This window comes from Drosophila biarmipes, chromosome 3L (assembly GCF_025231255.1).
Source record: "Drosophila biarmipes strain raj3 chromosome 3L, RU_DBia_V1.1, whole genome shotgun sequence".
Lineage (NCBI taxonomy): Eukaryota > Metazoa > Arthropoda > Insecta > Diptera > Drosophilidae > Drosophila > Drosophila biarmipes.
The window spans coordinates 14,991,644-15,011,235 of NC_066613.1; the positions used below are offsets into that span (position 1 = coordinate 14,991,644).

The 19,592-nt window shown below is 44.8% G+C and overlaps 3 protein-coding genes across 5 annotated transcripts in view; 2 read left to right on the plus strand and 1 right to left on the minus strand.

The window, feature by feature from the left end:
• On the plus strand, nucleotides 1–3,890 carry LOC108028837 (dynein axonemal intermediate chain 3). The gene is made up of 6 exons (XM_044095286.2): nucleotides 1–322; nucleotides 386–1,050; nucleotides 1,103–1,265; nucleotides 1,334–2,619; nucleotides 2,694–3,093; nucleotides 3,148–3,890. Exons 1-6 carry the CDS (start codon nucleotides 69–71, stop codon nucleotides 3,779–3,781), a joined length of 3,402 nt encoding a protein of 1,133 aa, XP_043951221.1. The 5' UTR covers nucleotides 1–68; the 3' UTR covers nucleotides 3,782–3,890.
• Nucleotides 3,891–5,393: 1,503 nt separating this feature from the next.
• Nucleotides 5,394–7,952, minus strand: LOC108028056 (gamma-tubulin complex component 2 homolog). Its single transcript, XM_017099694.2, has one exon. It carries the CDS (start codon nucleotides 7,857–7,859, stop codon nucleotides 5,730–5,732), a length of 2,130 nt encoding a protein of 709 aa, XP_016955183.1. The 5' UTR covers nucleotides 7,860–7,952; the 3' UTR covers nucleotides 5,394–5,729.
• A 5,958-nt stretch (nucleotides 7,953–13,910) lies between these two features.
• Nucleotides 13,911–19,592, plus strand: part of LOC108028373 (uncharacterized) — a 52,840-nt gene continuing 47,158 nt past the window's right edge. The window contains exon 1 of one of the 3 annotated variants that reach the window (XM_044095403.2): nucleotides 13,911–14,048. In XM_044095403.2, coding sequence (XP_043951338.2) covers nucleotides 13,929–14,048 — 120 coding nt within the window. In that variant the 5' untranslated portion in view covers nucleotides 13,911–13,928. Of the gene's footprint in view, nucleotides 14,049–14,095; nucleotides 14,585–17,772; nucleotides 18,691–19,592 lie in introns of those variants that run through there. The other 2 variants (XM_017100165.3, XM_017100166.3) reach the window with 2 other exon arrangements.

The window sequence follows — 19,592 nt, forward strand, 5'->3', positions numbered from 1 at the left end:
GAAAACAGATAAACAAACTAATCGGACGAAACTTTTTGAGGGGAACCGCATAGAAAAAGCCACTGACCATGTCGGCCACGGATATGGATCCGCCGAGCAAGATGGAACTGGACGGTGACCCCGAGGGCCTGCCCGGGGAATCGGAGGTGGCGGAAGCCATGGCCGCGGCCCCCTTATCAGCGCGGCGCAACAAGCCCTACTTCAAGAAGTTTAAGGAACCCGACTCCGATGAGGAAGTGGGCGATCCGCGCAACCTCTTCAATGTCCAGGAGTCCTGGCGAACGCTCATGTCACTGTCCAGTTGCCAAAAGGTCATGGTTTCGTAAGTCACAGAAATGGTTAAGGCACACCTCATCCTATCTTGAGCCTCATCCCATCTATACAGCGACAAAGTCCAGAAGGCCTTGAAGATCGAGGTGGGCATCAATGTGACCCAGGAGTTCCCATGGAAGCAGGTGCAGTTCAAGGATCTGCGCGACGTGCTCTTCGACGAACTGGAGAACTCCGCCGAGCTGATGAAGAAGTTCAAGAACTTCAATCCGGACCACTATGTTCTGATGGGCTTCTGTCCTCTGCTGACCGAACAGGACGATGATCCTCCCGAGGGCGACCCCTTCATCTTCTACTCGAGCATCAAGGAGTCCAAAATGGCGCTGAGTATTATCCAGAACATGGAACACTTTGACCGTTGGCGGATGCAGCGGCGCCTCAGGAAGAAGCCACGTCGTTGGGTCAGCCATGGCACCGATGAGGAGATGACCATCCTGGTGGAGCGCTTCAAGGACGAGCCCATCGACGTGGAGATCCAGAGCGTCTACCCCATTCAGATGCCGCGGCACGTGGCCTTCGACTACAGGATGACCCGCGATGTCAGGGATGGAGTGATCGAGCTGTTGCCCAACGAAAATATAAAATGGGACAATGTGATCAAGAAGAGGATCAATGTGTCGGTCCAGTCCGCTCCCCCCAAGATCGATAGGGAACAGCAAACCAATCCCACTTTTCCCTCAAACGCCTGGTCGCAGTATCTCTATGAGATCGATGATGAAGGTGGGTGTAGGGTTCCTAACTTAACGCACTGTAACTTTGATTCTATTCAAAGACCTGGAGCTGGACGAAACGGATGTGGACGAGGAGGAGGAGAAGAAGAAGGCCCAAGCCAAGCCGGGAACTTATGTGGAGCCGGAGAAACCACCGCCCGAAATGTCCGCCCAGATCGAAATGCTGCTCAATACCCTGGAGTTCAATCAGATCGATAGTTACCGGTGGGTCATCCTCACCGTTTAGGGAGTTAACTAACATAGTTATGAACCCTATCTGTATACCTCCACAGCGACGACTATACTATGATATCCTCGAGGCAAGTGGTTCAGTATACAAATCCGTACTTGCAGGAGTTCCTTTGTTTTGCGAACATCTCGAAGAGCAACAAGCGCTTTGTGGCGGGCTACGACTGGTATCCAAAGTTGTCCGGACTGATAGCAGTGTCCTATGCCTTCAGTACGCCAGCTACCATAAATGAGGCCAGCAATCGGGTGGACTACGTGCAGAGAGCCGTTCTGGAGCCCAATCCCGTGCTGCTATGGAGCTTTTCGGATAACCTAAACTACAAGTTGGAGTTCGAGGCTCCCATTGAGAACACAGCCCTGACCTTTTGCCCTTTCAATGGGGACATCCTGCTGGGAGGCAGCAAGAATGGTCAGGTGGTGCTGTGGGATCTGCAGGGAAGATGCGAGAAGCTGGACGAGGAGGAGTACTTGACGGCTGCCCAGGCCAAGTACCGGGTGATGATTGGCGAGTTCCTCAACTGGACCATTGACATAGAGGACAATGTCATAGCCCCGGCCACCATTTCCTCGTTGGACTGCTCCCCGAAAGGTGCCATCACGGGATTCTATTGGCTGGGTCGTTCGATATATCTGAGTCAGTTCGGAAAGGTTTACAATGACACGGATATCCGGAACCACCACAAGTTCTTTGTCACCTGCGCCTTCGATGGCACCATTAGCTTCTGGGATCTCGATGGTAAGGGAGCGAAAGGTGGAAAGGAGAAGATGCGCAACCGAATGCTGCCCAAGCAATTGACCCAAAGCGAGTCTGCCTTCAAGTCGCTGGCCATCAAGCCCACCTATAACCTTTATTTCCCCGAACCGCTCACGGGAATCATAGCGGACACCTCGTGTTTTTCGTGCTTAACCCCAGTTGCGCGATTGATTCACGCCAATCCTTCGAATTATCCCATTAAGACGATTGCCAAGGACCCGCCCACTATGCGCCAGAGCATGATAGTGTCCACTTTTTATGGTCATGTCAGCCGGATCGATTGGCAGGGCACCTATACGGAGGGGGAACCCACGGAGCTGATCAACAGTTCGACTCCCTTTGCCATGGTCCACGATGGACCCGTGGTGATGGTGAAGAAGAATCCCTTCTACCCGGAGCTATTCGCCTCCATTGGGCGCACTATTTTGGCCATTTGGAAGGAGGACTACAACTATTCACCCATCTTCTGGCGGCAGAGAGCCTGCGACCTCACCGCCGTCGCCTGGAGTGAAACTCGTCCGGCGGTTTTGTATCTGACCAGGATCGATGGTATTCTCGAGGCCTGGGATATATTGGGTAAGTACACCTAAGTATTACAAGTGTATTATGGTTTAGTAGTTATATCAATCAATATTTTTTCCCAAACAAAGCTCGCGATGATGACGCCTGCCTAACGGAGATCCTCGGCGGTGGTATTATAACTGGGATCACAGAGCATAAGCCCTCGCTTCCTTATAAGATCTTGGGCATCGGTGACTATAATAGTAGCATCAGGATGGTTAAGTTGCCGCACTCCTTTGATGTGCCGCTGCCCAATGAACTCCAGCAGTTGATGAACTACGTCCTGAAGGAGGAGCGCCGCAAGGTGGGCATCCAGGCGTGGGAACAGAAGTACTATGAGCTCAACAAGGACATCATAGAGGCGAAGAGGGAGGCGGAGGCGGAGACCCGTAAGGAAATGGAGAGGCTGGAAAGGGAGGAGCAGCTGGCCACCAGGAAAAAGGGGCACAAGGCCGCTGAGGAAGGAGGTGGAGGAGGAGAAGAGCACAAGTAGGTTAAGGTATTACCTATAGTTGATTACTAATCGCAACTTTTGATACCTAGAAAAAAGCCCTATAGCGGCCTTAATTACAACGAGAAAATGGCCGTGATGTGGGACGAACTGAATCTAAACCGGATGATGACCATCCTTATGTCCCGTAAACAGATGGATCCCGAGAAGTTGGCCCGGGAAACGGCGCTGGAGAAGGAGCGGCACGCCTACGAGGCGGCCAAGAAGAAGTCCCACTCGGATATCCTGGCCAGGGTGGAGAATGATATCGCTGCCATCCGGGCGAGGATCCTTCCAGCTGAGATCCCCGACATGCAGCGCAGCGAGATGATCGCGGAACGGGTGAAGCGAGAGGTGGAGAGTGCTGACACCTACGAGCAGGTGTGCGAGGATTCCTTTGAGATACTGAGCAAGTTCAACGAGTTCAAGTCGATCGATTACATTGAGTTCCTGGAGCGCGGTCGCCAGAGGCGTCGGTTGTTGGATCAATCCCTGGGTGGGAATACAGATCGTCTGCTGTGGTACGAGGAGAGGGTCCGGCTGGGCGAACTGGGCGAGTGCCAGTTCGGCTACGAGTCCGTCAGTGGAACTCAGGCGGAGGAGTCGAGTCAAACCGAGTTTACGGCCACCAAGTTTATGTTGCCGGGATCAGCCAGCGATATTGTTGCAGATCCCATAGTAGAATAATCTGAAGGCTAATGAATTCGATTCTTTCTTGGTTAATGTCAGCGAATTAAATATTTTTTAAATACCAAAATGTTTTAGCTTGAGCAATAAAAAAGTAATTGAAAAAGTATTATATATATTTATAGCAATAAAAGCTCTTAAGGATCTTGATCTTTAGGCCGTCAGTATCTTAAGTAAACTTTGATTTGAACTTATGATTTCAAAAAGTATCTTAGCCAAGAGAGAGCAGAAACTTATTTATAAGCAGAAAGAAAGTTAAATCCCTATAAAAATAAACTCCATTATAAAACGATGATAACAAAAATTTAATGTGTTGACTTTGGCTCCAATTTGATGCCTTTTTTAAGCTTTATTTAGGTAAACAATATCGAGTTTCAGATGGTGTTTTCGTTTTCCCCTATTTTAACTACTCTATTGGCCATTTAAAGTGACCCACCCACCGTGCTAAACGGTTGACTGCCTCTGGCCGTTTGCCAAATAAAATTCGGCTCTCAATTAGGGGCCCGTTGAACCTTGAAGAGCCGCTTCCGCTCGACGGCCAGCTGGCTGGCGGGTTCAAGTTTATGACATTTCTAGGCATTTGTGTGCACAAATGAAGTCATCCCGTCGGAAAGGCGTGTCCCGGGTTTAATGAACCTGCCCCCATAATGGTGGAAAGCCCGCGATCTCCGTCAGTCGCGAGTCGCAAGCCGAACTAGGGGAATTCCCACGGCCAAGCGCTGGTCACTCCACTCCAAGGTACTCCCAGTAAGCTCCAAGTAAGCTGCAGGTAAACTCCATGCAGCCATTCAGCTGGGGTAAATGCAAACCGACAGCGGCAGTCCATCATTTTCGCAAGCAGGTAATGATATACATTTCGGAAGCAATGCATCTGAACTTTACCATAATTTTATTATTGGCCCGCTCTGGGCAGTTGAATGCAAAATCGGAGCTGCATTTTCGTTGCATCATCAACGGCGGTTGTCGACCACCTGTTGTCCTTAAAGCGATAAGTATTAAGTGATTTCGGGACAGCCGCACTCGAGTTTTCTTATTTATTAACACAAATTTCGTGCGCTTGCGTGCGTCTGCAACTGAGGCAAGTGCATTTACATAACAATTGGCCTTTGAATTCAAATTGGCAGCGCGCCTTGGCCCGTCCATCGAATCGGTCCATCCCGGCGAGACTGCATTAAAATCTCTTTGCCGCCATTTAAAATAATTTACGATCTTATGCAAATCACCGCTTTCGTTGCACTAGCCCCCAAAGTTGCCACCGTGACTCGACATAATGCTCGTCGGCCAGAAATTAAACGCACACATCGATTGTTCACGCCCGTTGTGCGGCGGTGAGCAATAACCCAAAGGTGGAGTCCCGCCACAGGTGTCGCTCCCATGTGCCAAGCTCACACTGGATGGACATGGTTTTGGCACTGCTTGGATCCTCCAAGGAATATAAACACTATTTTCTTAAGTGGTAAAAGTTTAAGTTCAATTAAACTATTTCGAGGCCCCATTTAAACATTTAAATCGCATTTTTCATGAGCCACTAATTCTAATAAGTACACATCAATATATTTGAGGAACCGAAAAATATAAATTATTAGGTTTCCCATTTAAATTTCCACACCTCTTTTGGTTTAGATAAAATTTATTAAATTTTTTTGGAAGTAACAGCCAATAGTAAAGAATATTTTCAGACTGATGTTTTTACCCTTTCAAAAGTTTAATTAATTTTGTATTCAAACAATATTTTTACACGAGTTCTACGTGTTTCTCGGGGTATACAACGTCTTAAGTCTCCGAAAAAAAGCCTAGATGAGTAGTGTAAACAGAGCTTAAATATTTTATGTTTCGGTGGTAAGAGGTTTGTTGGCACGGTTGATTTTCAAAGCTGCTGGACACGCTTTTGACCCACTATGAAATGTGTGTGACCAACAAAAAGTTACTAAAACTTGGATGCATCATCCTAGTTCATTTCGGAAGGCTTGCAGAACCCCTCGAGACGTTTGAGCAACTGTTTGCAAGACTCCCGCTCGCCGTGGCCACTCGACTTGGCCAACTCGCCCACCAACTCCAGGATGCTGGCCATGAAGCTGTCGAACTCCTCTTCGTACTCGGAAATACCCTGCTCGAGCTCCCGGGAAGTTCCATCTGGCGGGGATTCCACAAAGCCGCAAAAGTTGAGGCACACATGTCCCAGGGTGAATAGGGCTTTCACAAAGGCGTTGGCAGAGGGTAGCAGTGCAAACCGCAGGCACTCATCCACGGTGGTCTCCAGCTTATTCAGCACATCGTCGATATTCCGAGCCTTGTCCATGGCTACGGTCAACGATTGCCATCGAGGCTCTGCAGTGTCCTGGGTAATGTGGTGTTCCAGATTCAACATACACATGAGCATCCGCTGGCGAAGATCACCCGATCGTTTGGTCAGCTTGAGACCCATGCCCTCGGAAGGAGTTTGCCACAGGACAGTCAGGTGGCGCTTCACATAGTGCAGGAAGAGAAGGACCCGCTGCAGGATCTGCATTTGCTCCAGGATCTCCGGGTAGAGGACAAAGCTCAGAGGCCATTTGGCTTCGTAGCGAAGAGCCAGTGATTCGTAGCCATAGAGATTGAGGACCGCCGGTGGCTCATCCTCACTGGAGCTCTCCCTTTCCCGACCTCCTCCCACAGACTTCCCCAGCCTGTGCCGCCTGCCCAACTGAGTGGCCACATCGCAATCCTTGAGTTGGCAGCGCAGCAAGTCCTTGAAGAAGTCATTGGACTTTTGCAGGGTCTCCGTCAGCTGGGTCTGCAGCTTCTCCGGAACTAGCCGGTCCACATTGCACTGCAGTTGCTCCTGGCATTTGTCCAACAGCGTCTCCACAAATCCCTCCTCCTGCAGCAGGAAATAGCACCTCAAATTGCGAATGTGCAAGGCCAGACTGTGTTCCTTTGCTAGGACATCTAGAAGTTTTTTGGCCGGCAAATCGTAGCTGCTCTTGATTATCTGCTCATGTCCTGCCTCTCCAGGATTATAGGCGAGTGGCAGCTGCAGCAGCTTCATGGTCACATTGCACTGCCGCAGGATATTCAGGTACTTCCCGGCCAGAAACACCTCATCCGCCTGGGGAAGCAGGAAGGCTGGCAAGCGGTCCGGCAGAAGGCGGTACCGCTGGGCCCAGTAGGCGTGGCAGCACTTCTCCGGCGCCAAAAGCGTACTACTCATGACATTCGAGCGTTCCGTGTCCTCCACGAAGAACTCATGCTGCGTGTCGTATAGAACACCTTTTTGCATCCACAACTGAACGATTTTCATGTATACATGAGTTACGGCTGCCATGATCTTGGTCACCCTCTCCTTGAGATCCGGTTCGGAGGCCTTCTGATCCCGGTAGAACTGATCCAACAGTGTTAGCAGCTGGGCGCTGGTCAACTTTCCCCGCGAGCTGCTGGCCATGGAGGAAAGCACCTTTAAGATGGACAGCCATGGACGCACCTGACGCACCAGTTCCTTAAGATTCAACTTCTTTTCCTGCAAATCAGTCTCCAACTTGGACTGGAGATCGTAGTAGTCCTGCATTTGGTCACCCAGAGCGGTGGCCAAGGCCAGTCGCGTTCTCCCACAATTCGGCGACATGTTGATCTCCTCAATAAAGCTCTGCACACCTATGTAGTAACCTATCAGGGGCAACACTTCATTGGCCAAGGCCTTGAAGGCCGCATTGAAGACGTCATCCAATCGGAAGCGAACCTTGGCTATATCCACGGAATTCATTCCAGAGATCTGTTCGAGCTGGACATCGGGCTTGACGTGGGAAGTGGGTACCCCCGAAAAGGCATAGATGAGATCCCTTATTAGCAACTGTTCCTGACGAGGCAGCGGCATCTTAGACAGGTCCTCATTGGGTAGATAGTAGCCCCCAACGCTCTCGAAGATCCATGACTCCAGCTGAGGCGCACTATTCGATGAACTCGTGCTGCTCCCGCTTCCTGAAGGCCGGTTCTGAGCATCACCCCGCTCGTGAATCTTCCGCATCTGGCGCTCCAACTCATCCTTACTCAAATGAAAGCGAACCTTGTCCGCAAAATCTTTACCAACATTGGGAGGATCCATGGTGAAGGGCGAGTTAGAAAATATATAAAGAAAAGCGCTCCGATTTCGAAACTCAAATTGGTGGTTGTGAACAACAATGTCAACTGAATGAGGAGTTTTTCAAGGGCTATTTTAAGATTTATAGTTTTCTTATTCTTACAACATTGTGAAAGAATAGTTTTAAAAAAAATATTTATCTAAGATTTTTAGTAACCATTTATAAGAAAGAGGCTACCAAACTTTTTGTTTTTAATATCCTATTAGTTAGGAACTCCGATGTACTAACCCTGATTGTAATATAAATATATCATGGTGAAAGTACCTCATTCATTTCGGTTCCGATTGCCAGCTAATTTAATTATTTTAGTTTTTATCCAGCTAACGGTGGTTGGTATTTGGATCCACGTAGCCCATCGTACCCAGCAGTGACATCTTCGAGTTTCATTGGAAACCCGTCATAAGTTTAGCTGGGTGTTAGGACGCCCGGCTGTCTATCAATGAGAGCTGGAGAATCAGCAGACGAACGTGCTGAGAATTTTCCATCAATTTCTCCGCTATGGGAACTCCGCACTTTCTATGTGCCTGTACTTAAAATGTAACACAATGAAAAAACTTAGGTGTTGGTATGGACCTGTTCTTTAAAAAATAAATAATTTTAGTTTTTATTGAATAATATCTAATACATTGCATAATGCTTGATGGAAATATATTTCATCTTTATTGATCTTATAATGTTTTCCGGAATATTTTTCCCTCTGCACTTTGGATACTCGAAAATATCGCACGGCCGTCGAGATAAGCATGAGAACTCTTTATTTATGGGCTTTTGTCGCGTGAGTGCCACTTGTCGTGTTTTTGTTGCTACTGTTGCAGCTTGTAGTTTGTTGTAATCGTTGTTGTATCTTGTCTTTGCCCCCTTTTTTGTTGGCTGGGCTCGTTTTGCCGCTGTTCTCATTCTAAACAATGCAAATGCAGCGTCAGCGGCTCTGCCAACCACATTAGCATAAATAAATAAATAACCGTACTGGCAACGAGCGAGTAAATAACAAAATAACAACACGACCAGCAACATTAATCCACGGTCCAAAAGCTTTCCGATGGACGTTCCATGTTCCATGGGCTTTTGTCTTCCCCGCCTTAACAGCAGGCCCCAAAACACTTGTTTGCCTTCGTCGCCTAGCGGCACTTGCACTTCGACGAGGCCGGTGCAAGGGAATTGCCTAGGAACGCCCACACACGAACTGGCCAAGAACAGTGGTTATGGGATGTGGAAAAATGTAAGATTTTATTGAACATAAATTATTTTTTTATTTTATGAAATTAAGAAATGCAATTTTGGCGTTCCAATCTGGAACCCATTGGAAATACCTAAAAATCGAATACGCAAATGGCCTAAAATTTCGACCTTCTTGTAAATTAACAAATTGAATACAGAATAATAAAGAATTGAAACACAAACTCATAGAGGTATCCCACGTTAAAATCGGGTTCCAATTACCAAAGTTATGAAATCTGGAAATGCAATTTTAGGGTTCCAATCTGAAATTTATTGGGAATACCTAGAAATCGAACATGAAAATGGGCTAAAATTTCGACCCTCTTGTAAATTAACAATTTGAATGCAGAATGGTAGAGAATTGAAACACAAACTCATAGAGGTATCCCACGTTAAAATCGGGTTCCAATTACAAAAGGTTTGAATTCTGGAAATACAATTTTGGGGTTCCAATCTGGAATCGATTGGAAATACCTAGAAATCGAACATGCAAATGGGCTAAAATTTCGACCCTCTTGTAAATTAACAATTTGAATGCAGAGTGATAGAGAATTGTAACACAAATTCATAGAGGTATCCCACGTTAAAATCGGGTTCCAATTACCAAAGTTATGAAATCTGGAAATGCGATTTTGGGGTTCCAATCTGGAATCCATTGGAAATACCTAGAAATCAAACATGCAAATGGGATAAAGTTTCGACCCTTTTGTAAATTAACAGTTTGAAAGCTGAATAATAAAGAATTGGAACACAAACTCATAGAGGTATCCCACGTTAAAATCGGGTTCCAATTACCAAAGTTATGAAATCTGGAAATGCGATTTTGGGGTTCCAATGTGGAATCCATTGGAAATACCTAGAAATCGAACATGAAAATGGGCTAAAATTTCGACCCTCTTGTAAATTAACAATTTGAATGCAGAATGGTAGAGAATTGAAACACAAACTCATAGAGGTATCCCACGTTAAAATCGGGTTCCAATTACAAAAGGTTTGAATTCTGGAAATACAATTTTGGGGTTCCAATCTGGAATCGATTGGAAATACCTAGAAATCGAACATGCAAATGGGCTAAAATTTCGACCCTCTTGTAAATTAACAATTTGAATGCAGAGTGATAGAGAATTGTAACACAAATTCATAGAGGTATCCCACTCGGGTTCCAATTACCAAAGTTATGAAATCTGGAAATGCAATTTTGGGGTTCCAATCTGGAATCCATTGGAAATACCTAAAAATCGAATATGGAAATGGGCTAAAATTTCGACCCTCTTGTAAATTAACAATTTGAATGCAGAGTGATAGAGAATTGTAACACAAATTCATAGAGGTATCCCACGTTAAAATCGGGTTCCAATTACCAAAGTTATGAAATCTGGAAATGCAATTTTAGGGTTCCAATCTGAAATTTATTGGGAATACCTAGAAATCGAACATGAAAATGGGCTAAAATTTCGACCCTCTTGTAAATTAACAATTTGAATGCAGAATGGTAGAGAATTGAAACACAAACTCATAGAGGTATCCCACGTTAAAATCGGGTTCCAATTACAAAAGGTTTGAATTCTGGAAATACAATTTTGGGGTTCCAATCTGGAATCGATTGGAAATACCTAGAAATCGAACATGCAAATGGGCTAAAATTTCGACCCTCTTGTAAATTAACAATTTGAATGCAGAGTGATAGAGAATTGTAACACAAATTCATAGAGGTATCCCACTCGGGTTCCAATTACCAAAGTTATGAAATCTGGAAATGCAATTTTGGGGTTCCAATCTGGAATCCATTGGAAATATCTAAAAATCGAATATGGAAATGGGCTAAAATTTCGACCCTCTTGTAAATTAACAATTTGAATGCAGAGTGATAGAGAATTGTAACACAAATTCATAGAGGTATCCCACGTTAAAATCGGGTTCCAATTACCAAAGTTATGAAATCTGGAAATGCAATTTTAGGGTTCCAATCTGAAATTTATTGGGAATACCTAGAAATCGAACATGAAAATGGGCTAAAATTTCGACCCTCTTGTAAATTAACAATTTGAATGCAGAATGGTAGAGAATTGAAACACAAACTCATAGAGGTATCCCACGTTAAAATCGGGTTCCAATTACAAAAGGTTTGAATTCTGGAAATACAATTTTGGGGTTCCAATCTGGAATCGATTGGAAATACCTAGAAATCGAACATGCAAATGGGCTAAAATTTCGACCCTCTTGTAAATTAACAATTTGAATGCAGAGTGATAGAGAATTGTAACACAAATTCATAGAGGTATCCCACTCGGGTTCCAATTACCAAAGTTATGAAATCTGGAAATGCAATTTTGGGGTTCCAATCTGGAATCCATTGGAAATATCTAAAAATCGAATATGGAAATGGGCTAAAATTTCGACCCTCTTGTAAATTAACAATTTGAATGCAGAATGATAGAGAATTGATACACAAACTCATAGAGATATCCCACGTTAAAATCGGGATTCAATTACCAAAGTTATGAAATCTGGAAATGCGATTTTGGGGTTCCCATCTGGAATCCATTGGAAATACCTAGAAATCAAACATGCAAATGGGCTAAAGTTTCGACCCTCTTGTAAATTAACAGTTTGAAAGCTGAATAATAAAGAATTGGAACACAAACTCATAGAGGTATCCCACGTTAAAATCGGGTTCCAATTACCAAAGTTATGAAATCTGGAAATGCGATTTTGGGGTTCCAATGTGGAATCCATTGGAAATACCTAAAAATCGAACATGCAAATGGGCTAAAATTTCGACCCTCTTGTAAATTAACATTGTAAATTAACAATTTGAATGCAGAGTGATAGAGAATTGTAACACAAATTCATAGAGGTATCCCACGTTAAAATCGGGTTCCAATTACCAAAGTTATGAAATCTGGAAATGCAATTTTAGGGTTCCAATCTGAAATTTATTGGGAATACCTAGAAATCGAACATGAAAATGGGCTAAAATTTCGACCCTCTTGTAAATTAACAATTTGAATGCAGAATGGTAGAGAATTGAAACACAAACTCATAGAGGTATCCCACGTTAAAATCGGGTTCCAATTACAAAAGGTTTGAATTCTGGAAATACAATTTTGGGGTTCCAATCTGGAATCGATTGGAAATACCTAGAAATCGAACATGCAAATGGGCTAAAATTTCGACCCTCTTGTAAATTAACAATTTGAATGCAGAGTGATAGAGAATTGTAACACAAATTCATAGAGGTATCCCACTCGGGTTCCAATTACCAAAGTTATGAAATCTGGAAATGCAATTTTGGGGTTCCAATCTGGAATCCATTGGAAATATCTAAAAATCGAATATGAAAATGGGCTAAAATTTCGACCCTCTTGTAAATTAACAATTTGAATGCAGAATGATAGAGAATTGATACACAAACTCATAGAGATATCCCACGTTAAAATCGGGATTCAATTACCAAAGTTATGAAATCTGGAAATGCGATTTTGGGGTTCCCATCTGGAATCCATTGGAAATACCTAGAAATCAAACATGCAAATGGGCTAAAGTTTCGACCCTCTTGTAAATTAACAGTTTGAAAGCTGAATAATAAAGAATTGGAACACAAACTCATAGAGGTATCCCACGTTAAAATCGGGTTCCAATTACCAAAGTTATGAAATCTGGAAATGCGATTTTGGGGTTCCAATGTGGAATCCATTGGAAATACCTAAAAATCGAACATGCAAATGGGCTAAAATTTCGACCCTCTTGTAAATTAACATTGTAAATTAACAATTTGAATGCAGAGTGATAGAGAATTGTAACACAAATTCATAGAGGTATCCCACGTTAAAATCGGGTTCCAATTACCAAAGTTATGAAATCTGGAAATGCAATTTTAGGGTTCCAATCTGAAATTTATTGGGAATACCTAGAAATCGAACATGAAAATGGGCTAAAATTTCGACCCTCTTGTAAATTAACAATTTGAATGCAGAGTGATAGAGAATTGTAACACAAATTCATAGAGGTATCCCACGTTAAAATCGGGTTCCAATTACCAAAGTTATGAAATCTGGAAATGCAATTTTGGGGTTCCCATCTGGAATCCGTTGGAAATACCTAAAAATCGAACATGCAAATGGGCTAAAATTTCGACCCTCTTGTAAATTAACAATTTGAATGCAGAGTGATAGAGAATTGTAACACAACTTCATAGAGGTATCCCACGTTAAAATCGGGTTCCAATTACCAAAGTTATGAATTCTGGGAATTCAATCTTGGGGTTTCAATCTGGAATCCATTGGATCTCAATCTCTTAAATATTCCAACAGCTTGATAGTAACCCATGTTGCTAGTATGTGAGTGAGCACCAAAAACTTCGGTAACACTACAGATAATACGAGCTGTTAGCCGATCTGAATACCAGGCTTAGGAATGTAAAGTAGTCTCTACCATGTCTCACCCACTTCTTTAAGTGGATAATATGACACAAAGGGCTTGTTTAGCTGCAGAATTTTCTAACGTTTTCCGCTGGTTTCCACCCACTGTGCCTAGGCCGGGCCTTACAACAGCAACACCTTCGCCCTCACCGTGAAATTGCCTCCCTGCGTGTGCTCATGTCGCTTGACTCTGGGCTGTGCAGCCGCGTCTGCCGGCAATCAAATTGAGTGCAAAGCTCGGCTAAAGGCCGAGTATGCGGACAGCGGCAGAGGTGCGATGTGAGTGCGGTACGAATGCAGAAACGGTTTCGATTTTTTCCAATTTTTTCCGCCTTCTGTTTTTGTCTCGTTCCACTGGGGCTGGGCCCCAACTTATTGCATTATTTATGTGCGATGTGCGAGCCGTACGATTTTCTGGGTTTCTCAGTAAGCCACACGCACGCGGGCCGCTCCACAAAATTGTATAAACAAAACGCGAAAAGCTACGAAAAAACAGAAGAAACGAATAGAAAGGTGAGTATCACCGGTGACAATCGCAAGTGCAGGGCTCTCTCCGTCTCATGTCTCAAGTCTCCGACGGGTCTCGCTCTCCTGCTCACACCTATTCACTTGTTCGCCCGGGCGGCGAAGCAAGCTCGGCGGCATTCTCAGTCAAACAACAAGCCCAACTGAAGTAACAACGAGTCCGCAGTCCGCAGTCCGTGCCGCGTACCGCCCCAAAACAAAAGTGAAATTCTATCGGATCCAGGGTCCCAGGCCCATCCACCCAGGAATATCACCCATATCGCCGCAGTTAACCAGAAACCAACCGAGTTCACGCGAACTGTCCACCGAAAGTGATGGTACTTAGTTCCGGGGCAGGTCGGTCTTGAGTGCAGTGCTTAATGTTCCAGCTGCGCAGGGAGGTGAGCGAGCGGTTCGGAGTCTGGGTGCAGCGCCTCCTCGTCATCCTCCTGCACCTGTGGCACCGCTCCAGCATGTCCTTCGTCCGCCGCCGCCAGGAGGCGTTCAAGTGGATAAAGCGCCGCCTGGCCAGGAGGCAGTGTCACGTGAGTGCACCGCAAGAAATTGGGAGATAGTCAATAGGTTTTGGTTTTGTTATTATCACTAGATTACTAAAGTTAATTTCAGCTTAAAAACATTTGAAAACAGCTGTCATATAGCTGAACAATAAGTTTTAGTTTCAGGTTCTTTAGGGAGTTGGTAGAGTGCACTTTATTGAGGGTTCTTGAAATTTATTAAACGTAAAAGTTAAATATTATAATGAATTGTGCAAATGAGATCACTAGTTACTTATTTTACAGTGTATCGTTACGGTGTCGTTGTGAAAATGTGATACAATAAGGGTATTCACTGCATTAAAATTAGTTTATCATTTAGACCACATTTCACTTTTAAACAGCAAACCCAAACTGAATTGGTTTTTGTTATTATAAGTCTATTTAAGCTATTTTCAGCTTTGTAACACTTTTAAACAGCTGTTTTTAAGCTGTTTCTCTTGGATTGCGTTAAGTTCTAACACTATAAGACAGATACAAATATGCAAGGGTTAACTAATTAAACTTTTTGCAAAATATCATAGACAAAATAAAAATCAAAAGCAACCTATAGAACTCCCTTAATCTACAAAAAAGCATCTCACGTCATTTATATTAATGGCAAATACCCACTAAAATGACATTCCACATTTTTGCATTACTTTAATGTTTAGCACTTTTTTAGAGTCAATAAAGTCAGTACTCTATTACTCTCTGTACGAGCTTATATAATTTATATTACCATAATAAATAAATACAATTCTATAGACATTTATACAAATCTATTTGCTTGCTGTCTTGGTGTGGACTGTCCAATTAGGCTAATATTTCCCCCTGAGCAGCTCATCCTGCGCTAGATCCCAAGTGGGTCATCACAACCCTTAGATTTTAGCTGGAATTCAATTAAAAGTTATTCAGCCCGGCTGCAAATTCAATTAAATACAATCATTTCGGGCTTTCGGTGCAGTTTTTAGCTAATTCTGGTTTTCCTGTGAATCGGGGCACAGCCGGCCGAGGAAGGGTTAGAAAAGTTTCGCACTCGCGTGACTGGCTATAATTTCTCCATCACAGGCTGGGACTGTGGAGTGTGGAGTGGTCGGAGGCCAAGGTGCCCACTGTCTGAGGCTTTGTTCCGTTTCCGCATTCTGCCGGTTCCGCCGGGTGGGTGTGTCCATCGACCTGCCGGAGACATAGGCTTGGTTCTGCACCGGGCCATGCTTCATCCCCTGGCAGCCAAGGCTCCCCAAAAACACCCCGACTACTCCTTGCCGGCAAACAGTTGGCGTTGAGCGATTATGGCTGTCAGGCTGAAAGGCACTTCCAGCCTGTTATCAATTCAAACAAACGCCAAAATGCCACAAATGTGAAAAGCAACCGACCGTCGAGGAGCCGCTAAGAGGCCCCCAAATTGTGCAAATCAAATTGAATGCCGTTTTATGAAAGTTGACTTTGCCGGTGATTTTTGGCAATTATTTGTAGTTGGCATTTGTGCGATTTCGAAATTTTCGTGTCTGTAACAATGCGGATCTCAAGCAGAGCACGTAGGGGTTAAGTTGAACGCCCCTGGCATATTAAGGAGTTTTCTAATATTTGGGCTGCAGCCGATATGAGCCAATAGACTGCAAATAGGTGTTTTATTTTAATGGCCTCAGGCGGGGCCATTGATTTTATAAAGTAGATGGGCTAACTGAAAATGTTTATATTACAGGGGGCTGAGCTCGCATGTACCCACGAAGTTAATGTATATTAGTTTAGACAGTTTAATGGTACTTGCAAATGGCAAATGAACTCATATAGGTAGTCATAAAACCGGTATAAAATCACGAACTAGTGACTCACAATCGCCCTGCATTAAGCTTAGAGATTAATTGACTTTAATTGATTGCGGAAATATTGATACTCTGGCTCACATGGCTCTTGCCCGATTGGCGATGAAACTTTATTCTAATGCTCGTTCGCATTACAAACGAAAATATGGCAGACCCACCGGGCAGGGCACTTAATACTTGTATTTATGGCCCTCGGTGCGGGCCATAAATATATTGTTTATCCCGCCGCCAAATGTTTATTCTCACCACTCGAAGTTCCAGCGACTGCTCGGATTTTAGGAAACTGAAGCGGAGTAAACACTCATCGCGTGTTCCGATTAACGAAATCGCATGGGGATCTCGGGCCCTGGAACCCAAGGAACTCTGGAACCCCGGCTCGTTAGCGTTACCAGCCCGAGGTTTCAGGAAAACCTGCGTCTGGCCTCATAAACAAATGGCTGTCAAAAGGCATGAGCTAAACGCCGACAGAGTAGCAAACAAAGTGTATATGGACAGCCCCTATGTACATGCCTCTATTTCGTACATGGGAACTTGCCAAGTTCAAGGCAGGAGTTGAGGATGTCTATATGACGCTTTGTGCTCACAATTATGACGGAGGGATGGGCCCGGAACAGGGGCGGCGGCTTTGGAGCGGGGCGAACAATAACATTTTGCTTAAAACAGACCCAGTCGCAGGCCTGAAGTACTGACTAAATGGAAGCGAGCGAAGCTTTTGGATACGGCAAGGCGAACTTTGAGATACTCTTTGTAATGAAAGTGGTAACTATAAAACTAGATCACGATCTTGGCATAAAAATCAGATGAAATAATATAACATTTGGAGCTAAAGACAATTTTTTATTAAATGAACCTAAATAATATTTTCGAATTAGATGGTAACGAATTTGAAATGTTATTTTAAACCCAATTGCTCCTGAAACCTAATATAATTGGACTTTGTGCTCCCTACTGACTTATATCTTTAAGAACCCTGTTCTTTGATGTATGTAAAAATATTCTCTCCCTGACTGAATTCTAATGCAACCGGTGACCAAGCGCCTGTCACAGCTGAGGTATCCTTGGCCGTATCGCCAAAAATCACCGATAATTGTGGGTGTGTTGTGTTTATTGTTGCTGCTGCCATTGATGTTCCCCGAGCGTTTTTCTGCCGGCCATTCAATCAGGCGGTTCGGCTGACTTAGCTGAGCCGGGCTCGAGTGCGAGCGGAGCGCAAAACGCGAAAAGCCCAGGCCAAATTCAAATGGCCGTTCGCACGCATGGAAAATCATTGAAGCCTGCAGTGGAAATTGTCCAGGTATCTGTATCTGTGAGTTACACCCTCGAATCGCCGGGGCTTTTCCACAGCTTTTCGCGCTCCGCTCATTTCAATTTAGTTGGTGCAAAGCGGCCGCCGCAAACGCTTTGAACTCGTTTCCCGGACAGACGGACAACTCTCAGGGGGTTTTTGAGGTTTTCCTCCGTATTGATCTCCGCAACCAATTCGAAAAAATAACGCCCAGCGATGCAAAATTTGTGCGCGTTTTGATTTTTTGGCGCGTTTTTCATTTGTTTTGATTTCGCTGTGTCTGTGAACCTTTCGGGCTCCTTCCCTGACTCGGCCTGAGCCGCGGCTCCTTCCTTTAGGCCACACAACTATATATTGATAAATTGCCAGCCGACGATTTCCGTCGTGACCCGCGCGTTATGCAAAACGCTCAAAATGTAAATAAATATTAAAATAATACACAAGATCACGAGCAGGGGGAGCCGCCAGTCTGCCACACTGCCTTCCTTTTGTATGCGCCCAGCCTTCTGCCTTTGTTGGTTTTGGGCTTAAGCTCCGTTCGGATCGCTTATTTCTCCATCTTTTTTCAATTTTTTGCGCTTGTGCTGTGAAAAATGAAGTGAATCTGTCTGCCGGTCCGCCGATCGCCAAGTGAATCGCCATCGCAACAATAATAATAAGGAACAATAATAATAATGCAAGCCGACAAATTTCCAAGTGCCTTTTCTTTATTTATGAAAACAATAAACGCAACACAACAAACTACGCATTGAGCCGGGGCCCCCAAAATCCCAGACGCAGTCCTGGTCCGAATCTGGATTGGATTGGCTGGGAAGTGCCGGCGGTTTCCTGGCACGCATATAATTTGCATGTGGATATCGATCTTTATGACCGGAGACGCCTCGACGATGGCTTATGTAATCTGGAAAATATTCGTGAAGCAGTACGCCCGCCTGCGCTACGATCCGCAGCCCCTCAGCCCCAAGTTGGTCTGGCACTCGTACGCGGCCATCCAGCCGCCGAAGGTGGGTCACCCTCTAGCCCCTGCACCGCCGGTCGGGGTCACCACGTACTCTCTGGCCCGCTTCCCTGCCCTTTATTGATTTAAATTGAGTCATTTTTCGCCGCTTTGGCCATCGGCCAGCGGGGCATACAAAGTAATTGTAGATTAATGTGGGCTAGCCCCAGCTTTAAGTGAGCGCTCAAGACGAGAGCCCATATTTTTCGCGCGGTCTTCGAGAGCTTTGGGTTTTTGGGGGCGTGAAAGTTGATTTGTGATTAAACGGCCGCCAGTTCGTTAAGGGAAGTTGGCGAAAGTTTTGCACATTTCATGGAGTTTTGGGAACTCTCTGCGAGCAACAGGTTTCGAGCTTTGGGATGTGTGAGAAGCTGGGAAAAATGTAGGCAAGGCATTTTGACTGAACCTTTAATACCTATGGAAAATATCTAAATATGAAATGTGCTTAGGGTTTGCTAGAACCCCCTTTTAATCTGAAACGCTTCTGTCTTTAATGCACTTCCCCAAATGAGCGCTTTTTATCTCCAGCTGCTTATCTGTCTACTGCCACATAAATCCTTTCTTGCGTTTCTTGACCAGCCAAAGGAGCAGCTTTACGAGTTTTTCCTAGGCTTGGGATTGGCAATTTCCGACACTGAACTAGTTCGATCACACCTCGATTGGCGTTATTCAATCAGCGACCAGGGCACTCTCTTGCGGCGCTGTTTTCCCTGACATTCGAGTGCGGCGACAGTTGCATTTCCCGCCCATTAACGAAATACGATAGTGAAAATGCGAAGGAAATAGCCGAGATTCGGTGGATCTGAAGAGCAGGAGCCAAAATAAGCTGGACAAAGTAAAAAGTGGTTGCGGCGGCATTGATGGGTCCCAGAGCCACGGCTCCCTGGGACCCGAGACCACCAGACTAGC